At 38.0% G+C, this 23461-nt stretch overlaps 1 protein-coding gene across 2 annotated transcripts; it reads left to right on the top strand.

The window, feature by feature from the left end:
* The first annotated feature begins 1 nt into the window (after position 1).
* On the top strand, positions 2-22097 carry GPR180 (G protein-coupled receptor 180). Of its 2 annotated transcripts, XM_053936111.1 has the most exons (10): positions 2-233; positions 2589-2747; positions 5801-5995; positions 9255-9435; positions 9640-9689; positions 13227-13384; positions 15545-15649; positions 19579-19770; positions 20121-20198; positions 21883-22097. In XM_053936111.1, the coding sequence occupies exons 1-10, from the start codon at positions 83-85 to the stop codon at positions 22039-22041; spliced, it is 1428 nt and encodes a 475-aa protein (XP_053792086.1). In that variant the 5' UTR covers positions 2-82; the 3' UTR covers positions 22042-22097. The 2 variants fall into 2 exon arrangements, with proteins under 2 accessions (XP_053792086.1, XP_053792087.1); XM_053936112.1 differs by lacking the exon at positions 15545-15649 and having other exon boundaries at positions 6-233.
* The last annotated feature ends 1364 nt before the right edge of the window (positions 22098-23461 follow it).

The raw sequence follows: 23461 nt of genomic DNA, 5'->3' as shown, positions 1-23461 counted from the left end.
CTAACCCGGCGGCGGTGTCACGTGACCCGGCGGGGGCATTGCGGGCGGGGGAAGGAGGGTCCCGGTGTCCGGCGCTCCGGGGATGCGGTGGCGGCTGCTGTGGCTGCTCAGCGCCGCCGCCGGCTGCTGCTGCTGCTGGGGCCTCGCCGGGGGCAAGACGCTGCGGGGCGGCTTCGCCAGCGCCGCTGCCCGCCGGGAGCCGTGGCGGCCCGTGGCGCGCTTCCAGTTCCACGGTGGGTGCCCCGAGGGCAGGAGAGCGGGGCAGCAGCGGCTGTGCCGTCCTGGAACGCGGCCGTGGGGAAGGGGGCGGCTGTGAGGAACCGTTGTGGCGCGGGGGGACCGGTGGCGGCCGGAGGGGCCGCGGGGTGGGGAGCGGGCTCAGCCCTGCAGCTCTCCGTCCTTCCCTACTTCTCTCCTTCGTACTCTCTTTCCCTCTTTTCCTCCTTCTCTCTCTCCTCTGCCGGGACGTGCAACAGGTCCGATCCGCTGCCGGGCAGCGCCGGAGCGGGGCCGGGGATCGCGGCCAGCGGCAGGCAGGACGTGGCCGGAGCACGGCGGGGCGGCCCCGGGTGCACAGCTGGCAGCAGCCCCTCCCGCGCTGTGGGTCGCGGAGGGCAGCAGAGCAGGGCAGCGCTGTGCCTCCCTTCGTGTCCCGCAGCCCGTGCGGACGCTCCCGGCCGGGTGTCCGGGAGAGCAGAGGGGTTCTCACTGCGACACGCATCGCTCCTTCCCTCTTGGAACTCCCCCAAATGGCAGCGGTGCTTTTAACGTCGCTGTGTGGTCATGATGACACCGCGCATCAGGATGTAAAATTCTCACCTGGCTATTGCCAGTGGCTTTTCTTTCCCGAGTTAAAAACTCCTTGTTAGTAATAATTTCTGACTGTTAGTCGTAATTACTTAGTAATAATTCCTGGCTACTATCCTGCTGAAAGAGAGCCCTAGCATGTCCCGCTGTGCTTGCTAGAGAAGTTTTACTTAACAGAAGGAGATGTGTGTGGCCATGACAAATGCCATGTCCAGCAAGGCTGTGCTGGTCTGCCTGCTTTTCCTGTGTGCTCAGCATTCCAGTAGCTTAAGCTGTTTTTCTTTCCCATTGAGCTTCATGGCAGAACAGTTCTGCAGAGTGCTTCAAAATCTAACGGGAAGCAGGAAAACGTGACATAAGCAAAACAGAGTTGGAGCATGACCTTCCAGTACTGAATGAGAAATGATAGATAGGGTGGAGATAGCTTATGAAGTGACTTGAAAGCAGTTAATTAGCACTGTCCTAGAAGTTAACTGTACGAGTGCTCTAAATAGATTTGAAGGAAAAAACTGCACTGTTTAAATCTGAGAAAAGACTGTCAAAATTGAAGATGAGCGGTGTAGGTGTTCAGATATAATTGTATAAATTGATTTGCATATTTGCATAGAAATACTTCTCTTTCCACATGAATACCAACAACTATTTTGGGTCTTAGTGAAGCTTTCTTTAGAACCTTCTGTTAATATTTCAAAATCTTAGCTAAATTGTAGTTCATAGAACATTTTACTGACTTTTCTTCTCCACTAAATTCTACCTTTTAATTTAGGATACTCCTAGGATAAAGATGTCTATGGCAATGTATGAAAGAAATTTTGAAAACAAGTTTGAGGGTCGTGGAATTACTCAAGCAAGATAAATTTTGTCAAATGACCTAGTTCTAAAATGACTAAAATATTTCTGTGTGTCAAGATGCAGTCTATAGAGTCAAGTTTCAGACTGAAAAAAGTAGGTTTAGATTAAATATTAGGGAAAAAATATTTACCGTGAGAGTGGTGAAGCACTGGAACAGGTTGCCTAGAGATGTTGTGGATGCCCATCCCTGGAAGTTTTTATAGATAGGTTGGATGGGGCTTTGTTCAACCTGGTCTAGTGGAAAGCGTCCCTGTCCACAGCCAGGGGGATTGGAAATTAGGTTGTCTTTCAAGTCCCTTCCAACCCAGGCCATTCAGCCATTCTGTGATTCACCAGGTAGCCTGGCACATTAGAGAACACTTTTGAAGTTTGATTTTCTTTGCATCAATTTGTCATCAATCTGTCATCTATAATTAAGTATTTTAGCTCTAATCCATCCATAATGTGAAAGGCCATTCACAAAAGCTCTTCTGGTGTTAGACTTAAGAGCTACCCTGTGATGCTCATAGTCATGCCACAGAGATCATAAAATACTAGACTTTGAAGAAGTTATTGAGGCACTGTCTTTAACTTGAAAACAATAACATTGGGGGTGGGAGGGAGGAAGGGAAAAAATGTTATCTGGAAGTCTGTTTTAAAAAAGAGGGGGTTGGAAGGCTGTTTGTAGTAGAGAAGGTTAATGACACATGGGCTATGGTGAAGGTTTGTTTAAATACTGTCATAGAGAATTGTACATTCACTGGTTTCTTAATGAGAGACATAGAAATTGTTTCTGAAAGACCATAAATACTTTAACTAGGAAGTAGTGGTAAAAAATTAAGGATAATGTGAAACTGTATTGCAGCTACTTAAAAGAGAAATCTGTGCCACACTTTTTGCTTTAACTGTCATCAAGGCAGAATAGTTGATTTTGTTTTCTAAATATCAAGGTGACCATGCTGTTCTGTGTGTCAGAATCAAGAACATAGCAGTAGCTGTGGCAAAAGCAGCTAGACTTCACCTCTTTCAAGCACAGGAGTGGCAGAAGTTGGAGAACAGTGTCCAAGATCACAGCTGTACAGAGAAGTTCTCTAAAGCTCAGCTGACAAGTGAGTTACTGGGTTTTTTTTCTCCTTAAAGAGTTACTGTGTGTTTAGAACTCTGTTCAGTTATCTATGTGTTTAGACTATTCATTTCAGTGAATTTGGACTTTGCATCAACTAGGACTTTGGTCTTCTACAATTTAAAATACTACAAGGAAATAAAATTTCTTTCTTTGTATCACTTCAGAAGAATTTGTTTGCAAATTATGATTTAATGTGCTGCTGGAAAATGAAATCCATGACAAACAATGGCTTTAGTGGAAACAGCCGAACTTTATGACCAGTTCCAGTTCATGCTTTCACATGTTCACAACTCAGAAAGGGTACATACTTGGCTGAAGTTTTCATTTAGCCATTCAGTACAGAGATTTATTTTTAGCTCTGCTTGGAGTAAATGTCTTTCTTTTTGTTTGTTTTTTTTTAATCTCAAATTTTCTATAAAATAGATTATCTTGGGTATGAGAGAGAATTTACAAAGAAACCGAAGAATTAAAGAATCTGAATGTTTGGGACAGTCAGATGTTTGACTTTTTGAGTTGTGACTTGAGCTGTGACTGTGAGTTTGAATTGTGACTTTTATTGCAGTGGAATGAAAAACAAACTAGAGGCAAAGTTATGGAACCTGCTGCAGTTGCCTCTAAACTTCTGAAGCAAATGCTTGTAAGGTGGGAGTGTGTAGCCCAAGTATAAAGTAAAAGGGTAATTTTGTACCTGTAAACCTGCTCTTTCACTACCTCATAATAAGTCTTTATTCTCTGTAAAAATTAGTCTGCATCATGCTACCTTACTTTTTAGCTTTCCTCTATTATAACTTAATGCTATTTCACCTTTTACTTTTATAACTGATATTTGTTGCTGAATCTCACATTCAGCTGTTTTTAATGTTTGAGCTAAGGGTTATACCAGTATAGAGTATGTAGATTGGCTTTTTGTCTCTTGTTCACAAAGAAACGTTTTTCCCTTGTCAGGAGGCTCCTGTTCTCCAGTTCCATGTAAATGGCATTTTTCAAAGCAGAGTAAACAAAATTATATTCTCATGATAGCACAAATCTGTCATGCATGTATAAAACATGTTAGAAAATTTTTAATACAGTATTAAAGATGAACTAATCAGGATGAAGCTTGAGTATCCATCTAAATGTGAAAGAACAGTAAAACACTGAAGCATTGAGTTACATAACTAGAAGACAGACTGAAATAATTTTTGCACCGTTTGTTTATCATAATGGTACTTAAAGTATAAACTTTCCTCTAAGAAATTAAATTAGTATTAGAAGCTTAATTCAAATTTGTTTTAAGTGACTTAAGCTTTTCTTTGTGCTGTCAGAATCCCAAGAGTAACAGATTGATCGTGTAACATTTGTCATAGTGAAACCTTACACAGATGTCACTTGTAGGGATGTGGTTTCCTTACACTTCATCAGAGCTGCACAAAAGTACTGCTGAAATAACTGGCCATTGGTCTGTCTTTCCTGACTTGTCCCAGCAGTGTACTCACTGTTTTCTGCTCTGTTAGGAATTGTGTGGTCACAGGGTGAGTTGGATTTCTTTGCTGATCTTCGGCAAAATCAGTGGCTTTTCTGCCTCTGAGTCAGCTTACAGATTTCAGAGGAAACTGATTTAACACACTTTGTGTGATCCTTTCTCTTGGTGCAAATAACAGTGTCAGAAGTCAGCTGAGAGGTGACATGGGGAGTAAAGCCACTCCTGTCAGCCACAGTTTGCCTTTCATTGGATTAAGCACCATATGCAATACTGGTTTGTGTGTTGTCCAAATCTGTACCTCATGACAATTGCTGCAAGGATGCATACACTGCAATTCTTCCTGAATTCTCATGTTGATCAGTTCATACCTTAAAAGAACAGAAAATAACTTCTTGTAGTTGAAACACATTTATTGGAATTACATTGAAGTTTTCCACAGGTAGGCTTCAAGTTAGAAACTTGTTCTAAATTTTGTCTACAAAATATTTAGGGAAAATGAGGTTGTATGTTTGCAGCTCTTATTTAAAAAGGCCTTTCACAAAAAAAAAAAAAAGTTTTGTGGATTTTTAAATGAAATTTTTCTTCGTCCTTAACCATTGTCAAATTTACCTATTAAGGTGAATTATTCTGTTATTGTTATTTCTCCTGTAGAGAAATGATTGAGCTGATTAGCACTCAAGTTCAGTAGTCAGTGTGACAGTGCTTGTGTTTCTTGCAGTTTCAGCCAAACATAGAGAGCCATAGATTTCATTTGCATCAAGAGTTTGTTTTGAAGAGACTGTGCTTGGTTAACTGTTGTTTTTAGGCAAAAATAGTAGTAAGGTAGCAAGCAGATGAAACATGAGTATCTTACGTAGTTGTTTTTAAATGTAATCTGATTTGAAATATGCAGTTTGATTACACAATGGTTTCAGATATTAACTGTCAATCAAAATTCAGTATGTTACAGTTTGGAGAAGATCCTGTGAAGTAATACTGATTTGCACCTTTAAAACATGCATGGTGCTGTTTACTGAGTTCATATGCAGCTGTTTCTGTTTGGTGCTCTAAATCTCTCTGAAAGCAAAGTCAAATAAATTTCACAAAGGTATTTTTCATGCTGCAGAAGTACCTAGTGGGTAGTACAGAGTAGCTGATCCTGTCAATACAGAACTAGAGGATGGAAATGTGCTAAGCAAAGGACATAGTTTGCACTTTCTGGCTTCTGGAAGGAGGGAGCCCTCCCAGCAGAGCTGAAAGGTGGGATGCAGCATCCTCACCAATGCTTGCCCGCACCTACTTGAAACAAAAGCTGAAGTTGGAGGTCTGGTCTCTGGTATTACAGATAGTTTTCAAAACTCAGTCTGTTTTCTACTATGTGTAGTTTATAACCTGTATATGATGCTGTGGATTTAAGTTTTATCTTCAAAGATGTGTTTTCTAAAACCAAACTAATCAAGTATTTACTCCTATTTTTTTTGTTTGTTTGTTTTGTTTTGTTTTTTTTGTTGTTTTTTGTTTGTTTGTTTTTTGGTGTTTTTGTTTTTTTTGTTTTTTGTTTTGTTTTGTTTTTGTTTTTTTGTCTTCTTCCAAAGTGACTGTGAACCACACAGAGCAAAATCTGACAGTGTCCCAGATTCCTTATCCGGAAACATGGTATGTGTTTTATGTAGACAAGTTTACCTGCGAGGAGAATTATTCTGAATCCGAGGATATTCAGTTTGAAATGGTCTTACTAAACCCAGATGCAGAAGGGAATCCATTAGATCACTTTAGCGCAGGGGAATCTGGTAAGATTTTTTTTTCTTAAAATTAGATTTGTAAGTTAAGGATCTGATTACTCAAATCAGTACTTACTGTGCTTGGAAGAGCATGGGGAATGGATAGCAGAGGCTCTTATATTTCATATTCTGTTTTTTACAAAGAGTAAACTTGAGTTCCTTTTCTGTCATCACAGAAAAATAATTTCCTTTCCCTAGACTGACTTTCAAAACTTGACTAACTAGAAGCGTAGATGCACAAGGACAGTCAGTGTTAAAATCTTTGCTGATAGGTATTTTGAACATGCTGAAATTGTAATCTTCCACTTGAATGTAACCTTAATACCTGATTTTAATTAATTAGTGAAATCCTTAAATGTGTGAAACTTGATTCTGTGCAACAGGAGTACATGCACGATAAAACATTTTGCCAGTACAATTTCAGTTCAGTGTTTAGATCATTATAAGTGTCTTAGTCACAGGCTGTAGATGAGGTTTGTCTGATCTTATATTGTTATGATAAGAAATGTGATTTTAAGTCTTTAAACATCTAAAGAAAAAATCAAGACAGCAGCCAAAGAAATGCCTACATAAAATTGTATGCTTTGGACAATCCAGCCTAATGTATTCTGGGTTGCAGTGAGTAGCATCACTGCTCTGGGAGGCCTCATCAACATGTCATTCACCTGGGTCTGTTGTGAGGGAAAGGCTCCGTAGGCTTAGTCTATACAGAGTGAACTTGAATATACCAAGGATGAGCCTAATTGCTGTGCCCTGCTATCACTCATGACCTCAAGAGAATATAGAGGGAACAAAAGCAGTTTAGTTTTTGAAAGGAAGAAGATATCTGCTGGAATGCTTAGCAGAATCTGCAAGAAAGTAACACATTAATAATCTGTATTTCAAGGCTCATAATCAGACTTAACCTCTCTCTTTAACTTCTTAAGTTCTATAAACTTACAATTTTTATTTGGTGAATTTGGCCTTCAGAAGTGAATTCTAGGTTAATTTACTTACTCTCAAAGAGGAGTAATAGCTAAAGGAGTAATTGCTACATCAAGGGGCAAAACAGCTACATGGCATCATATGGCCCACTAAAGTGATGTAGAGACCTCCTACAGAGGCATCTCAGCTTTGTATTAATTCTGTAGGAAGACTGAGCACTGGGAAGCAGAACTCTGAACAGCTTATGTGCTGAGTAAGAAGGTGTGTAAATGTGCTGGATGTATGTATTTAGATCTAACAAATAGGAAGCAAGGTGAGCTGTACATGCCATGTCTTTCAGCGTTGCAGAGGAACACCTCTGTTAATTTAGAATTAAAACCTGCATTGTTGCCATGAATCCTGAAGCTACATGCACTGCTCTACTTTCAAAGATATGAGGAGCATTTCATCTCTCTGTCTTTCTCTTTTTTAATTTAATGGATCTCTGGGAAATAATCTTTGTCATTTTTTCATAGAAACTTAGAATGAGAGGGTATCAGAGAGAAGTTGCAGAAGGTTTTAGTTAGGTCTTCCTTCACTTGAGTTACTTTAAGCTGTGGCACAGGACATCTCAAAAATTAAATTAATAATAAGGAAAGAATGGGAAAGAACTTGAGGCTGTCACCTTGTGATAAGATGTTTGCCTTCAGAGATGAGGGGGCCTGACTTCTGATCCCTGGCAAGTAATCATATTTTATATGGCAGGGGTCTTCTACATAAGACATGATGTTATTAGAATCCAGGATTTCTAAAGGCAGCTGAAGAGGTAGCATTTTGAAGAGCTTTGAAGTAAGATATCTCAAATATTTTACTTTGTCAGCTAGGTTCCTTGAAAGTCAGAAAACTTAAAGGAGACAGGTTGACAATTGTATTTCTTTATGGTTGGTTCTCAGTGCAGCTTTTTCCCCTTTTGGTCTTGAACCAATAATCTACACTCTGTCTGTGGTTGGAAGGAGTGTTCTATCATAAATGCTTAGTGTTTGTTAAAAGCTAGCTGATTTTACTAAAGAGTTTTCCAAGAGTTCTCACTCATCATGGTGAGAAATATCTTTTACCTACAAAGTCCTTGCCAACTTCAGTGGGTATCTTTTGAAGCAGAAAGACAGATTTGATCTATACCATATAGATAGATTTGTCATTGATAAATCATGCTTATGTATTGGTGTACAAGAGAAGCAGAGTGGCCTGGAATTTTTAATCCTCTTAATTACCTTATGCTGTTTTTCTCCCATTTTCCTGTGTGTATGTTCAAAATGCTTAATTTCAGTCAAAGAAGCTATAATGCTAGCTAGTATTCAGCACTCATCCAGTTCTAATGTTTTTCAGCTCATATATTGAAATGTGTATACTTGCTCTTCCCAGTCTCTGGGGGGAACTGTCTGGGAGCTTTTACCAGAGTTATTTTGCTGCTGGAGAAAAAGCTTTTTTTAGAATCTGATTCTATAGACACCACATTCAAGGAAGGTTGGAGAATGAAAACAAGTTTTCTATGAGAAATGCTTGTTTACCTGTTTTTGCTTGTATCTCTCACTGGCTTTGACCCTCTGGGAGCTCCTGATGGGTTGCAAAGCTTAGTGACAATAGAAAAGATTTCCAGGATCCAGGTCTTAAGAGAAGCATTTTACCAGACTACTGCCAGGCTGAAAATTAGAGGATTTCTATTTTATAAATAATCTAAAAAATTTTGGAGATTTTTTTTTTAGACAAGTACAAAAGAAGGCATGCTAAGAACTAATTACTGTTTTCTGTGCTATTTTACTTTATCTGCGAGTTTTCAGACTTGATCAATTGTGTTTCTTATGCTGCTTTTTGTGGAGAAAGGGTGACACCCAGTGGATAAAAAGATTAAATAGAAGTCCGTTTGGGGTTTGTCTCACCTCGGACTGTGCCTTTACAGAATCAAACAAACAAGCAAAAAGAGCTAAAAATGAGTCCTCTGATAAATGTATTTCTTACTAATCAAATGAGCTACAATTGTTTGGTGTGTATCTAGAAAGTGTGTCACTTAATACTAGTCTGGTAATTGCTGCAAACCTCTCTGCTCAGAAAAGGTATTATTGATTAAGAACACTTTGTGAGATCAAATAATAATCAGTTCTTTGATAAAATTCACCGATTTTCTTGGATAAAATTGACTAGGATTTAGACCTTTTATGTGTACTACCACTTTTGGGTAACAGTTGCTACGTATTTCCCAATTATTGTATTAATCCCAAAGATTGTGATGATTGCATGGTTTTTTTAGTTATTTGCTCTTAGTAGCAACATTTCTTCGTAAAACTAAGCTGTATTTTTTTTTCCACAGGATTACATGAATTCTTTTTCCTGCTTGTCCTAGCATACTTCATAACTGCTTGCATATATGCACAATCCCTGTGGCAAACAATTAGGAAGCGTGGACCTATGCATGGTGTATTAAAGGTGTTGACAATTGCATTAATGTTGCAGGCTGGTTCAGCTTTTGCCAACTACCTGCATTTCTCAAGGTACCTTTGTTCCTTTTCTGCTTTCAGTCTTTAAACTTGAAGAGCAATGTGTTGTAAAAATCAGTACATTATTTGCCTGGAGGAATTGTGGCAAAATTGAGGACTGACTTTTGAACTGCATCATTACCTAAATATACTTGTGAGAGAGAACACCCATTTAAGACACACACACTTAAAAATACAATCTTTTTGTTCTTTTTTCAGTTATTCTAGAGATGGGATAGGAGCTCCTTTTATGGGAAGTCTGGCAGAATGTGAGTCTGTCCCCTGTTTCTTACATATTTTACCCGTGAATCTGTATAATACATTAGCAAATGCTGTTGCTGGACTATACTATGATATTGGATCACATAATTTGATTTTTAATGTAAATACTAAAAGTTACTCCTCCAGGAAAAAAAAATTGTTTATGTGTTTACAATAACTGTATTTGAAGTTACATATCTGTGATATTGTTTAGGATTTTTCAAACTATTTTTTTTTGTCTCTAGATTCCTTGCAACGAACACTTAAAGACATGAATATCAACTGAGCAGGTCTTTCGATACATTGAAGAGTTTTGTGGAGTCAGATCTAGAAAGCCAAGCTTTTTAGGAAACTTAATCATATTTTATATGAATTTGTCATTTCACTGACAAATTTAACAATTATTAAATCGAAAAGTATTCTACAGCATAAATTTTATGATTAGCATGATGCAAAAATGCTTATGTGAAGGTTTGATGCTAACAAAGCATTTTTCTCCACTCTGTATAGATATTCCAAGTTCTCACTGGAGCTAAACTCCTGTAGCATATCTTTCCAAAATGCACTAACTTAATCTTGTTCCATTCTTTATTCTCCATTGTTGTTGGGTAGTTTGGGTTTTTTTTTTCCCTGCAGTTTGAAGAATTTGGGGTTCATTCCAACCAAATACATTCCCTTTTGACTGGCTTGAAGTACCCCAAGAAAGTAGTACCGCAGTAGTGTGATAGTGCTGGGGAGTAACAGCCTATACAGAGAAATATTTCCCTTTGTGGAGTTCATTTAGAAGGCTGCAGTTGGAATTATCAGCCTCTTGATGGCACCTGACACCACAATAATTGCCTCTTTCTTGTTTTAACCATTTGAGCTGGCAGCTCCTTGCAGCTACTCCAGCAATTGTATAATCAAACATTCCTTCTCATCTCATCTCATGAAATAAAATGGAGAATATGGAGGTAGTCATAACTCCACCCCAGTGTTAACTATCCAGCCAGAATTTCAGAGGGAATAGCTTCATGTTAATTTTTTTTTTTTGGATAAGTGTTGTAGTCAAAAAGCCCACTTTTATTTGTATGAGATTATAATGAATATTATTTTTGAATCAGTAGCTCAATTTCTTAAATTCAGCTAGGAAAGTTTTTACTTTCTTACTGTCTCTGAAGTTGGTGGTTTCTAAAACAGTAAGAGAGCAGAAGTAATAGAAATGTGGAAAGCTTCAGTGGCAATTACTGTTCTGAAGAATGGCTGATGGCAAGTAGTATAGTTTGAAGGGAAATGATCATTCCATTTTTCCTATATGGCAGAAATCTGAGTTAAAAATAAATTTTTAAATTTCTATTAATTGCAGTGTGGCCAGAATATCTTTCTAAAAACCTGTTCAGATACCATCTCAAGCAGTTATTCTTTTCCTAATATGATTTAGTCTTTACCACGTATAAAAAGCTGATCCTCAGTCTAATTAACCACCTAACCCAATCACATGAATCACACAAATAATGCTGGCACTCAGAAGCATTGCAAATGGTATCCTCTTAACTTTGGGTAAGAATAAAATGTGAAAAGTCAAAGACTGTTATTATGTCTGTTGAATAGTCAAAAAAGGTGAATTGTGATGAAATCAGACAATTATGGTATCAGTTCAGTAACGTGACTTTACACTGACCTTGAATATTGTGGGATTATTGTAATCTTTAAAATTTTTCTCACCCTTGCTCCTTTCTAGCAAAGTATATGGCGTGTCAAAAATTAAAGCTGATTGTGGATTTTTGTCTTAGACAAATTTATGTGGGAATCCACTTGAATTGTTACCACACTGAAGCAGAGCAGTATCTATATCCATGATATGATGGAGAGATGATGTCTGGCTATACCTTATAGGGCAGCTTATCTTAAGGAATGACAGAAAAGAAAATGCTCCCTAGAACACACAGAATTATTCAGTAATTTTTCTAGTTTAGATTTGGGACACTGGTTTGACATGCCTTTAGTTCATGTAGTATTTCTTCTTCTAGTGAGTACTGCAATAAGATAGAATTGGAAAATAATTATGTTACCTTTTTTTTGCCCAAAATCAGTGCTGGTTGATTTTATTAAAGAATTACCAATTTTGTATTTACTAAAAGACAGATCTCAAACAGCAAAGGTGTCTTAATACACTAAGAAGCATTTAAATGTGTAAACTCTGAGAATACCAAGCATATCCCAAGTATTACATTCTAAAGTCTGATTTATACTCTTTATTTTGCTAGTATTGCTGGATGTCAGGGAAATATTGTAGATGATCTTCTTTTGACACACTTCCCTTGTGTCCATACTAATTTCTGTATAGTGGCAACATTTCCTGTGCCAATATTTTTAGTAAATGTGGTATTTATCTTTTTTAATACAGTCCAGTTTTATAAAAGTAGAGCTTCACTTTTTTTTTGTGACAGAAATATTATTCTTGTACCTGATAGTATAAGTGAAAATTACAAATAAGGAACAAATTTAATTGAACTAAAATATTAATGAAGCAAAAAAGAAAGCATTGCTGTGTGTAGTGCCCAATCTCTAGTTTCTGAAACAAAATTACAATATACATAGTGTAAGAATCTATTTTGCTTTTACATTTCTGCTATGACAGCACAAGGAGTCAGATCCCAACACCAACCTTAAAATTGTTCATTAAGTCAAAAACTTACCGGGTCTAAAGCTAACAATCACCCAGAAAGAAATCTTCAGAGTTTTCTACTGTCAGTAGTGCTGCAGAAAGCCTACAAATAAAGGCTTTAATATACCCTAGCTTAAAGTTTTCTTTATTCTGATGCAGCTTCAAACACAAGTTTGAGACACTGATTAAGAATGTAACTTTATGGAGTATGTGTTAATTGTTCCCAAACAGAAGTAAAAATGGACATAGCAAAATGAGGCAAAGGTACTTTGCATTTAATAAAATGAAATACAGACAAGTTGTTGATGTAAATGAAGTTTGTGTTAGGGTTATTCATTATGTTTTCCCCTTTAAGTATCTCAGAGTGGTATTTGTCCTAAATATTTGTGCTTTCTTCTGGAAGCTACTGCATCCTCAAGACAAAGTGCAATTAATTCAAAGTACAATGTAACTATCTGATTTTTGAACAAAAGTTCTTCAGAGTGAAGAAGGGAGTTCATTTCAGCATATTGCATATTTGCACTATGATTAACATACATATGATTTCAGTTCTTTAGCATTTATAAGTCTATTTATGCAGATGGACTCCTGAGCCCAGACTACTCTGACACAAGAGTGGGATTTGGAAAGACATGGCACTGTGTTCTTGCAGATCTGCAGCATAACTGCAGGAAAGCTGATAGTGATCAGTTTGGTCACTGAAAACTCCACAAAATAGCCACATTTTGTGGCAAAGCAACCTCATGTAATCTAAATCATCAAAATTAAAAGGTGATACAGAAGAATAAGCATCCAGCGTTTGTTTGCAGGTATATAGAACATTTCTCTTTGATATAGGAAAAAAACCAAAATTTTATTTTTGTTGTAATTTTATTCATTTTTCTTTTGTTTTCAATAGTGTGTGACATAGTCTCACAGATACAAATGCTGTATTTATTGTTGAGTCTGTGTATGGGTTGGACAATAGGCAGAATGAAGAAATCTCATGGCAGACCTCTTCAGTGGGATTCCAGTCCAGCATCTACCGGCATTGCTGTAGTGGTTGTTGTTACACAGGTTTGTATTTCATATTCATTCTTACACTGAAGTATACAGCTGCTATTAAGTATGACAGAACTGTGAACCAAATCATTTCAATATTTTAATTTTATGAGGGAAGGAGTATCAAGAGTGGAAAAAAGCCCACAGCATAATGTGCACCCAGTATGTCTAATAGGTAACACCACCTTCTCTTTACTTTAACAATTTAAGATGTAGCTCCACAGTATATTTTTTGTCTAGCAGTAAAACCACTTAAGAAGTTCCCACAGTTTCCCAAACTCCTGATTGTGCCAATTGTTTGTAGCATTATGCTGTGAACCAGATTAGTGGAACAACCTAGACTGAAAAAAAAAAAGTAAAAAAAAAAATTTGCACAGTTATTTTATTGATCCGATTTGTAATGTGGTCCTATAAATAGTTGTAATCAGTACTGCTGAGGCATTGTGAACTACATTGTGCAGGTTGACAACCAGCAGCATGGGAGGAAGGACAAGAAAAGCTGCTGTGACAAAGCCTTTGTCGTGAAAACACGGAAATCATCAATGCCATCCTTTTGGAAGCACTCAAATAGAATGTCTAATGGTCCTTTCAATCAATATAAGGAAGGGAATTCTTGAAAGGTTTATGTGCAGGATTGGTCTTGCAAATATACAAATGGTCTGACACATAATTTCATTCAAATATTTTCCATTAGTATAAATTAGAAAGTTAAGTAAACCAGTAACTTAAAAGTAAATTTTAATGGAAATCATTCAACCCTGGTGGTGCCTTTTGTAAACAAATTTCTTTAAATCACATCATAAAGACGAGAATCTGAAAGCCATTGAGAAAGAGAAGAGCAGGGAGAAACTGGAGACAGTAATGAGGAAGAGATTATACTGGAGATTTTTGTGCCATTTGGGTAGTATCTGTAATTAGTGCTACTTCTAAACTAAATAAGTGGACTCCTAGAACATTAAGAATAGCTGGGAGCTGGCATTTCTTGCTAATTAAGAATATAAACCAAAGGCTGTTAAGGTCAGTGGGACTGTTGAAATTTAAAGATGGGCGTCAAAATAAGGTGGAATGAACCTATCCAACACCAGAAATTTTACATGCTGGTAGTAAAGAAGACTTCTAAAGTATTTAATTTCATTCATGCCTCTGCACTTGTGCATATGTATGGGTATGTTAGTACTCTGCTGCTTGAGACTGGAAACTTTTTCATTGTTGTTTCCTTTTACTATACACAGAAAAGACACTCAGTATAATCTTATTTTGGTTGTTACTTATGGTAAAAGTGGGGCAGGCATCACACATATGAGCTGCTTCCCCCAAGACTGGTCCATTACACATCTTTAGGCTCTTGGAGCAGCATTGGAGCTGCATTAGCACACAGTTGTCTATCTTACTTTTCACCAGTAAGGCACAGCTCTACCACATCTCCTGGTACTGTTGGGAGTGTCAGGTTCGGCAGGAGTCTTGTAGGAACACAATATGGATATTGGAATATGTCATCGCCTAAGTGGCTTTGCACCCCCATATCAGTGTCTACTGTCTTTAGCAAAATTTCCCTTACACCAAGAGTATCCCTTATAGAGAAGATATTTTCCATCTCATGGTTCAGTACATAGAAAATACACCTCCTGCTAGATTTCTTCTCCTTATTACAGAGTGCAGCTGTTGAGCTAGGGAAACAGGATTTAGACAGTTTTTCACTGGTCTATCTAGATTGACATGGATGTTTGACCTACTGTAAACACTCAGTGGGCCCATTTAATGGCTGAAAATGTAGAATAACCTTCTTCCTGTTCTGATCTTTCCCAGAAATTCTTATGGGAGAACCAGCTTCCTCTTATGCCAGAGATTGGACAAACTTCATGTGGATAATCAGAGATGTTCTGAGGACTTGATGTGGAGGCTGCTGGAAACAATGTGCATTAACCTAATGCAGCAGATAGAGATTGCACCATGTTAGTTTTATTGACATTCTCCCATACCTGTCCTCGTCTTCAGGGAAGTCAAGAAAGTGGACAGCCTGAGAAAACATGTTATTTTTCAACTTAAATGCAGTTTTGACTAGCAAGCTATCTGAGCCTGTTTGCCTGCTACTAGTTCAAATTGCTCAGCAGATTTTCAGGGGCTTTTTTCCTCTTGGTACTGATGCTATGGATTTTTTTCTTTTTGCTCTTTCAGAAGCACAAGCAATTTTCTGGGCTATGTTTATGGGTTGCCTTCAGTGTCGGGTGGACACAGCCTCCTAATCAGCAAATGTCTTGTGGTCTTTGCAGCTGCAAAGAGGTAACATCTCAAAGGAGGGACAAGTTTGCCATGTAGCATCTCCCTTTGCCTTAACTTGTTCTTTATTTCATCCACAGAACGCAAGATTCCCAGGCTGCTGTGCATTCATTAAACATTCAGCTTTCTGCTGCTGAGGCACAAACATTGTACAGAACTTTATTGATGGCAGGCCCTTCCCATCACATAGACCTGAGCAGTTTCAGCTTTCAGGGCTGACCAGACTGTAGGCAGTGATTCTGGAAAGATAGCTGATTACTCTGAAGCTGATCAAAATGGCATAGAATCTTACTGCATTAGACTTGACCCTACACAGGGGTTCTTAGGTGTGTTCAGAATGAGCTCTTCCTCTGACCTTAGATCTAAACCATTTTTTGCTGTGCTGCATGACATCAGATAACTGACTTGTAGATATGGTTGGAAACAGCTAGTTTGCCTTGCTACTCCTTCTAATTTCCCTTTTGCTTCCCCCTTCCCCTTGCCTCTCAGGTGTGATCTGTTCCATGAGAACCTGTCTTTGCTGGAGATTGATACGTTATCTTGGCTTGTCATAAAGTCAGTGTTGGCATTGTGAAGGGAAGGAGGAATTCTACCATAATTGTTTTCTCATGACTTAAAGGAAGAGTGTCTGGTTCTTCTTCATATGGATGTGGAGGTTCTGCTTGTATGTCTGAAACATCAGGATGATATCCATGGCCATCATTCCTCTAGTATTTGAAGAGGAAGGCCAGTACTGGACAGTGGTGGTTGTCCCCTGTGAGCCAGGATAGGTGAGGATTATATATAGATAAAGTCAGGCATTTTGGACAGTGTATTTTGTAAACAAGGAGATGGTCATTCTGTTTCATCTTATGAAGAAGCAGTGACTTTAATGTTGGACATAGCATAGTGTGAGTCAGCTCTTTAGCTTCCTCTCTCATCCAGTACTTCTGTCTACAGCCTAAGCACAGTTGTTGTTCTGGATAACAATTAGAATTGTCCCCCCTGATTTCTTCTAAGAGCTCAAACATAATTCTGCTCACTGCCAACAAAAAATGTCTCTGATATCTACTTCAGCATGTTGATGTCTGGTGTTTTTAAGTTTGTTCCTGATATTACAGCTAAGTGAGCTGACACTTGCCTTTCTGTGGTCAAGGTAAGGGACCTTAGGGTTCCTTGACCTTAATTTCTCAAATTTTTGTTATTTTTTAATATTTCACAACTTAAGAGATTTTAACTTCAACATCATGCTTGTCTATGAAGGTTTTTCTTCATTGAAAGGTTTTTCTTCATTGCCTAATCAATTTTTACCTAGAAACACTTGATAGCACAGTTTTCTATAGGATCCTGCTTTTCCCAGGTGAGTGAGAACAGCCCCAGCTCATAGAAAGGGCAATGATACATTTACTTTGTCGATGTTTACACTGTGTTGCACTGACAGTTCCATTCTCTGCCTCTAACACCTCAGTCTGCTTATTTTGGAATAATCTAATGAAGCTGAAGGAAACTAGACTTCTGTGATCTCACATTCCTGTCACCATACACAGCCTTTGATCGAATGATGTTGTGTTGTTTACACTCTTTAAAGGGCTGGTCCAGAACACATTCTGCTGTCAGACACTATTATCCTATGAGGATTTGGGCTTTGTTCTCATGATCCCTTTACTCCAGCTCTTTGTCATCTTCCCATTAAAGTGGCTTTTTTCTTTGCTGTTACTCTTGGTGTAGACTAAGGAAAATTCAGGCCTTCATGAGCTCTGGTTTTTAAGGTAAGGTAGGTTCCAGTGATATTTTTTTGAGTAGTATCACAGTTCTGTGTTCATCAGCCTATATGGCTTCTCCCCAGACACTCAAGTCAGGAAGATTCTATACATAAGTTCAGGGAGTCTTATTTTCTCAAGCAGAATATATATACAGTCCAGAGAAGTTCAATATTTTGGCTGTTCTCAAATGCAAATATCAAAAGGGAAAATGCTCACAAGACTGCACTGATTCTGTAACTGGCAGAACTGTTGTTCATTGTCTAAGCATGTTCTAACTGGACTGAAATAACTTCTGTGATAGGAACTCATCAATTTCATGTCAAAACTAGTGCTGTAGACACAATGTTACCAAACACTGTGCTGTATCTCAGGGATTCAGGAGCGGTTTTGTCTTACTTCAGTCTTACTCTTTGACAGAATTCTCAGTCAAGTAACTTGATCATTTGAAGATGTTTGCTTGAAATTACTTTTTTTCTGAGCATTATGGTGAGAACATATGAAGCCTGTTGGTCAGACTGTGTGCTAGTAGTCAGTGATGTTGAAAACCTGCATGCTTTACATCTGTCCCTTTCCCATCGTTCCACTTTCCATCCAGGTAGTTGAGGAGTGACTGAAGTGAGAGCAGCTGTGAAATGACAGGGCTGTGTCCCCCTTAGGTAAGGGAGGGGGGAAGCAGGAGAGTACTCTGAGGATATTCTAAGCACAAATTATTCTAATACTCAACTGATGAGACTCAAGGCCACCCACTTTTGGAAGGCACAGGTGGATTACACATTTTTTAAAGAGTTAATATCGGTAACCTTTTTGTCTTTATGTAGTGAGAAAGCCTTTGAATGTGTTCAGAAAGGAATATGACTAATTTATATTTCTAAATTGAGCCTTACATCTGCTTCTGAAGACCTTCAGAGCTGCTTCATTCATCAAATTTGCCTACCTTTCTTTAGAAAACCTGCTTTATTAGGCACCTGAAGCCTCAGTGCAAGTTTGATATGTGCAGTAGGTGGACTGGATTCCACTGTGTATTCAAGTTCTAAAATGCCATTCAACTGCTACATGATGCTCTGAGAATCTAAACTTTGTGTATTCTAATTTATAATGTTAGCATTCCCAGAGTCTTGAAAAGATGTTCTTCAGCAGACACATTTTTTTTTATGCAACTGGTTGGTGCCTGCCCTCTTCACAACTAAGATTCAGAAACTTATTGCTTGTTAGTCTGTTTTTCCTTGGAGAATATCAGTATTGTTTCTTACAGTGCTCCCAGAAAATTGGATTCCACAGCAGATGGATACAATGCTGGGAGTTAAGGAGGGGGTTACTATCTTTTATGTAGTTATCTGTTGGCTTGAGTGCTCGGCCAGATGTTGGAATGGCATTTGGAGCCTGTGACACTCCCTTTCCTAGACCCTAGGAGGTTTCTGAGCCAGGTGTTTGCAGAGTCAGGCTCGCTCACAGTTTCTGACCTAGCTGATGCTGAATTCTTTTCTCCACAATGGCACAGCTTCAATAGAACGGGTGGAGAGTGGCCCACCCAAGAACACCCTATAGCCTGGCAGTTGCAGCACTCTCCAAGGAGGTGGGGGATGTGAATTGGATATCCTTTAGGCAAAGAAGGGAATTGTGGGAGATCCAAGTTCAACCTGGGTGAATGCTTGAGCCTTAAGGCTATTGTATAAAAGGGGCAGCAGCACCACCCTCTTACTTCCCCATCTTTGAAAAGAAAAGTGAATCCTGTTAGGATTTTGAAAGAAAAGGCGTAGTCGCCTGCCTTTGAAACAAGCTTTACAGGTTGTGGATCACAAGTGAAAGGAGACACCTCCCTGTAGCTCTGTGAAATCATGTCAGTGGTCTTCCTGCAGAGTAGGACGAGTGTGCAGGTGATTATCTCAGATTTTTTTTCTAAGGTGCTACATTCCCTCTATCCAAATTAGAGGAAACTTTAACTTGTCAAGCTTTCTAAAAGTTACAGAATCCAAAAAGTGAGACTCTGTTCCTGCCAGCTGCAATTGGAGTAATAGGTCACAGCAAAAAGCATTTCAGACTAGGGTTTGTTGGGTTTTTTTGCTTAGCATGGCAGTCCCTCACAAGTAGAGTGGAGCATTACCAGATAACTTAATCTGTGATGGGAAGGTCAGTTGAGAGTTAATGTAACCTGGTTTACTCTAAGTGCACTTTGCTGTTGTTATTTTTCAGAGCATTTTGTTAATTTGGGAGCAGTTTGAAGATACAAATCACCACAGCTACCATTCGCACCACGGCTTGGCGAGCGGGCTGCTCATTGGCCTCAGAGTCTGCCTAGCTCTGTCCCTGGCTGCTGGGCTGTACCAGATTATCACAGTGGAGAGAAGCACACTGAAAAGGGAGTTCTACATCACCTTTGCCAAAGTACGGGTTACATCAAGCAAACTGATCCCTTTGTCTGTAAATATTATTGTGGTGTGCAGTTGACTGAAGCACTAAACGCTTTCCCTCCATAAGAAAGTTAGTGTCTGATTTGATTACATTGCACCCTGTCATCATACTCTGAAGTAGGCATTTTAATTTGACAAGGAGTATAGAGCTTTTTAAAATAGAAATCCCACCTTTCATTGTGTGGTTTTCGTTATGTTGATTGAAAATTAAACAATGGGTTCATAAAATAGACAGAAATGTAAATGTAGTTCTTGTAACTGTCATCTCTTTCTTCTAAGCTGGCATGTAGTCATTTTACAACTTACACTCATCTTCTTTTTTAGGCTTGCATTCTCTGGTTTCTGTGCCACCCATGTCTTGCAACCATCGCTGTAATATTCAGAGAATATCAAAGAGAAAAGGTATGTACAGGCAAGATAAAAGAGATGAAATTTGAATAGTAGTTGTTCTTCATGTTTAATGTTTGTTAGCAAACTCATGCTCTTAGGCTGTTAATCCTGTGACCCCAAAGCAACTTGAAAAGTCTTAGTCACACAGCTCTCATTGATGCTAATGTGAGTCATATTTTACAAAGGCATACAGGGCTCGAATCATCTAAGGGTAATCATTTCTAGGTTAAGGGAGGGAGAGGGGGAGATTGTTAAGTCAAAGGAAAATGTGGAGGGGGTGTTTTGTTTTATTGTTTGCTTTTAATTAAAAACACCTTGGAGATTCTTTTAACAAAGAGAGTAGAAAGATAAATCAGTGGATTTTTGTTGTTGTTGTTTGTTTTTTAGTCTTCATCCTTTAAAAGTTTCATGTGGCTAAATGGGTCAGGGAACCTGTAGCTGAACTGTATTCTTTAGATCAAGAAGACTGTCCAAATATGTTGTTTGGTTTGTAAGCTTTAAACAGTTAAAAACAAAAGTGGACTCGCTGAGTTTCTCAGTTGCTTAAACATATTGGGAACTGGAGAACTCCATGTGTGCATCCTGCCATGTTCAGATGAAGTGCACCACTATTCTCAGGTGATTGACTGCCTCATTCCAACATAGGGTTTGCTGCTTTTCTTTATGCTTATAACCATCTGTGCATTTGTATGCAAATATATTCAGAAAATGAGCTTTTATTTGTGTAGAGGATATGTATGGGGGGAAAAAAGGATTTTATTATATATAAATAATAAATTAAATTTTGTGTTTGATTTACAAAAAAAAAAAAAAAAAAAGGAAATCTAGGCAGAAAAAAAATTATTCCTTTAGAGTTACTAATGAAGAGACTTGTTTTGCTTGATGAAAACATCCTCAGGGCAGGAGGTCAGTCACTAGAGGTAGGATCAGTAAAGTAGTATTTTTGCAGTATTTTGAGCTTACTAAAGGAAGACTACAATTACTCTGCTCTTGCGTTTGAGCAACTTTAACCATTATATGCAGCTGCAGTACCTACACTATGATAATTCAGCCATATTTGCTTCTTCAAATGCACCTCAATACAATAAAATGCATAATCAATAAATACCATACTTATTTAAGAAAAGCATGTGTTTTAAAGGACTGCCTGTACATAAACTGAAGACTTGTGGTTTCTCGGAAACAAGTCACACCTTTAGGCATTCAATAAATACAACCTTACACAGCTTTTGCAAATGAAGAGACTTGAACTGAAAGAGATCTGGCTAAGTGAGATTGATAAATCACTGTCCTCGGCTCCATGACTCTGCTAGTGCAAAGTGTTTCCAAGTTTTCTTTTTTTTTTTTTTTTTGCCCCACTCTGTTTGTTGTAAGAGTAGAATATCTAAACATCACCTCTGCTTGTGAAACTGCATGGGTGGTGAATTGCAAGTCTAAAATTCCCCAGAACACAGACTGCCAGAAGGGTTATGTGACTTGCCCAGGGCTATCTACTGATTTAAAAACACCCAGGTGTGAGAGTCTGATTCCTGGACTTAAAATGCATGTTAAAGTCTTTTATAACTGCAGCAGTATTAAACGGTTTAAAGTTAAACCTCAAGCACTTATGCTGATAGAAATTTATTGTGGCTTGTTTAGTGAGAGGGTTTTTTTCACTTACTATTTCTTTCTCTCTTTTTTTTTTTTTTGTCTCTAGATTATTACCATAGGTGTTATCCTCTGTCAATGCATCTCCATGGTTATCCTCTACAGACTTTTTCTATCTCATAGTCTATATTGGGAAGTATCTTCACTGTCATCAGTGACATTGCCATTAACAATATCCTCTGGACATAAAAATCGACATCACTTCTGAGATGTTTAGGAAGAATACATTATGTAATAAATGTGCAATAATGACTTGAAAATACAGATATTTTTGTCACAAGTGTATGATACATTGGTTTCACTGGAAAACTGAGTGATAATATCAAAGCACTTCACAGACCTTTGGTCTGACAAGATTGCTAGATTAATGTGTTAAAAATATTGTGGAGTGTTAAAAATCCATAATTTGCAGAGTTTTATAGATACTCTTTAACAAGTGGTGCTGAGCTGTATCACAGAAGAGTACAATGAATCTTTTCTCTCCCATTCGCGAACACCAAAAATGCCATTACTTTGTGTCAATACTAGGTTTGAAGGTCTTATAAAATGGAGTTCTTAAGACATCTACATGCTCAGACAAATTTAAAATAGGACAGTTGTGAAATTGGTGTGATGCATAACGATGACTAAAAGGGGTTTTGTATTTTTATGCTTTAGAGAAAATGCATTTTATGTATCAGTATAAAAGATGGGGAAAGAAAGAAGGGAGAATCGTCTAGAAAGCATATGTAAAGTGCTCACAACTGTCTGCAAGAAACTTTCCTTTATCATGGGTGTAAAAGAAAAGCCTTTTTTTGCATCTAATGTTCATACTGGTTAAAATCCTAATGGGAATGTAAATAGGGTTTATGTCTGCCTTTTTTTTAAAAAAAAAAGAAGTACATGTAACTAAAAATTTCATCCAGTAACCAAGGTTTTAACAGTTTTTGAGGCTTGGAATACATAGCAACATAAAGGTAATTAAAACAGCAGCCTTGCATCTTTTAAAGGAGAAAAAAAAAAGGCAAAGAAAATGGAATGGGTGATGTGGTACTAGAATTTTAATCCTGATATAATTCATTTCTGTTACATTGAGGATTCAATCATAATTAAGCCATATACACAGATTAAATTAACAGAAGCATTTCAAATAAATGTTGGTTTCAGTCATCAACTACCCATGAATTCCTGCCCAAGGATACTTAATCAGGATTAAATTTTCTATGAATAATTGAAAAACAAAATACTCACTGGATTTGTTATAATCCATGTTGGCACTGGGTTCTAAGTAGTTGCCATCTTCCATCCATTGTAATAAAGCCATTCTACTTTGTGATGCCCTAGCATCCAGAAAGCCAGTGTAAATATATACTTTATTGAAGTGCCTATTTATAGAGTATGATTAAATCATGCTGACATTTTTTTTTCTTTCATAATAAGAGCATACCTATTTCCATTGTGAGTGAAATTTTTCATTTTGGATTTAGCTTAGTTTAAACTTCATACATGTGTGTTTCTTCACAAAATGGATTTTATTTTCTAGTAAATCAGTGTTGGCTTCTTCTTAACAGTGTGTATTTGATTATGTCTCTGTGAAAATGTGAAGACACTAGTTCTAGCTATAAAATAGCCCTAAGTTTTCCATTTAT

The sequence above is a fragment of the Vidua chalybeata genome, chromosome 2, assembly GCF_026979565.1.
Source record: "Vidua chalybeata isolate OUT-0048 chromosome 2, bVidCha1 merged haplotype, whole genome shotgun sequence".
Lineage (NCBI taxonomy): Eukaryota > Metazoa > Chordata > Aves > Passeriformes > Viduidae > Vidua > Vidua chalybeata.
Note: the sequence above shows the minus strand (reverse complement) of the source record. Positions and strands in the feature narration are given on the sequence as shown.